Raw genomic sequence first — 2,268 nt, 5'->3', positions numbered from 1 at the left:
ATATATATTGTTAAAATTGAAACGAAACATGAATCTGACAAAGAAAGAAAAACTTAGCCTCCACTGGGACTTTTAAATATTGTTTTATATTATCAAGACATACATGGTACCCAAATGCATTATACATTTGAAATTCTTCAATTCACTTGGCTGTTGTTTTTCTTATTTTCAGAGGCAAATAAAATAATTGGTCAGGGAAGTAGAAAGAAGGCAAAAAATGTCATAACAAATGTGTGTACATTTGAGAACCTTCGTTCATATGAGTTCAGTCCACCAAATATGAAGAAAGTCTGTGATTACTGGACGAGTAAGTTCACTCTGTTAATATTATAAATGTTAAAGGGCAAAGTTAAAGACGGGGTTAAAGATTATGTATTTATAACTGAGTAAAACTCTATGGTTGTATAAGCGATGAAACAAGTGAACAGAATATGTAATTGGAAAAACAAGGGAAGAAGAACTCTAAGCCAGCCCCCAAACCACAGTGGGGGGCTGATCTGGGATCCATCAAAATGTACCTGTCTAGCAGAGTACCTTTCCATAAAAAAAGTGTGAACCCTACGAGACCAAGGCTTCGTCCGCCCCTCCCCCCCACCACCTCCCGTCGGACATGTCGGACTCCTTGTCGGCAAATTTGTAAGGTAAAACCACTTAGTTTCATAATTTTGTTAATGATAGGCTACTCTCTCTGCAAACCTTTAAGAAATATTTTGTAACTTCAATTCATATTGCAAAATCTACAATTTTTGGAATAATAATCATTTTCCATTAGGTGACTACAAGGAAGAGCTTTTAGCAGTGTTATCTAAGGATATCGATGCCGAAGAACAAGAACTAGAACTTTGCTTTGAAGTCACTGATGCCTGTGTTGGAGTAGATAGATCGAACTTCCGCATCAATAAATACAAGGGACCGGTAAGTGTAAAGCGCTGTCCAGACTATCAAATGTGCTCTGCCTAAATGCATAATGATATCACTTTATGACCATATATAGGCACATCATGACTATATATGGGCATACAACAATTTTTTGTCAAAGAAAATTTGATATTGTGGACAGAGCTTAGCATTACATCGTATTATACTGCCCTCTCATTGTGAGTTGATAACATTGAGTACGCATTGAGTTATGACCCTCGTATAACGAATTCAACTCCTTCCTATGTGAGCACTGACGATGCGACGCCATCCGATGATTTTTGGCGTCAGTCTTAGCGATCGTCATTAAAAACGATCCGTTGTGTCGTAGCGTTGCGTTCTCTAATCGCCTCGGCCGCAGCCGACGACCGTCGGGCACAGTGAGTGTCCGGTTTTGTTATAAGGTGTATAATTTTTAAAAATTTGGATCATAATTAAATCAGGTTGTAGCAGGGGTGGCACCAGCGCTGGGGCCGGGGTCAGGGAGAAAACCACAATTCGTCGGGAGAAAAACGGAAACCTCTTTGGGCAAATCATGGCGCCCACCACTGGGTTGCAGGCCGCAAGTCTGATGTTTTTAGGGTTCCCTAAAGAACCAAGAACAATTGATGACTAAAATATGAAATCGTTTATTTCACAGAAGGCAAGAAAGGTGCCAGCCAATAAAGAAAAGAAGAAAGAAAAAGAAAATGAAGAAGATAATACAGAGAAAAAGAAGAAAAAGAAAACCTCGGACAAGAAAACAAAAACTGACAGGGCAACGAAGGCAAATGGAAATAAAGACGAACTTTAACGTATACGATGATAGTAGAATTGCATATAATTAATGAAAATATACTAATAAATGAGTGCCTTAAATGATATTAAATATTAATTAAACTCTCAGTATGGACCTATTAATTTATTACAGTCCATGCTCTCAGTACTATTATATTACAGATTCCGATGTAATTGAATAACAAGCAGGTTGTAGCAGGGATCCAGAATATTTCAAACGGTGGGGGGGGGGGGGGGAATGAGGTGGGGCACAACAGTTTCAGAATAAGTACCATAAGTGAGTAGCACATAACATTGATTTGCATTTTAATTTTTTTTAAAATTTAGTAGCAAAACGTGGGTGGGAGTATGTTCCCCCGTGTCCCCACTGGATTCACCACTGATTAAAGAACACACCAAAATCAACCGTGCAATGGGATGATGCGCAAGAAACAACAACAAATCTACCAAGGTAGCTAGGTCCCTGCATTCAACAATTATGTAGATATTATTTATTGTACTGTTACTTACCATCAACTATTGCCCCGGCGCCACTAATTTGGGTCAAGACGGCCGCCGGCACGTACGGAATTA

General features: G+C 38.9%; 1 protein-coding gene across 1 annotated transcript in view; it reads left to right on the top strand.

Annotated features, from left to right (window-relative positions):
* The window catches only part of LOC117110145, a 5,124-nt gene extending 3,321 nt beyond the window's left edge, over positions 1-1,803 (top strand). Inside the window, exons 2-4 of the mRNA XM_033252755.1 lie at positions 173-307; positions 773-915; positions 1,559-1,803. Of these exons, the coding sequence (XP_033108646.1) occupies positions 173-307; positions 773-915; positions 1,559-1,711 (431 nt within the window). The 3' untranslated portion in view covers positions 1,712-1,803. The remainder of the gene's footprint in view (positions 1-172; positions 308-772; positions 916-1,558) is intronic.
* The last annotated feature ends 465 nt before the right edge of the window (positions 1,804-2,268 follow it).

The sequence above is a fragment of the Anneissia japonica genome, unplaced genomic scaffold, assembly GCF_011630105.1.
Source record: "Anneissia japonica isolate Jap-2015-1 unplaced genomic scaffold, ASM1163010v1 scaffold288226_len153066_cov224, whole genome shotgun sequence".
NCBI classification, from domain to species: Eukaryota; Metazoa; Echinodermata; class Crinoidea; order Comatulida; family Comatulidae; genus Anneissia; species Anneissia japonica.
The sequence above is the reverse complement of the archived record's forward strand: the minus strand, read 5'-3'. Positions and strand labels throughout refer to the sequence as shown.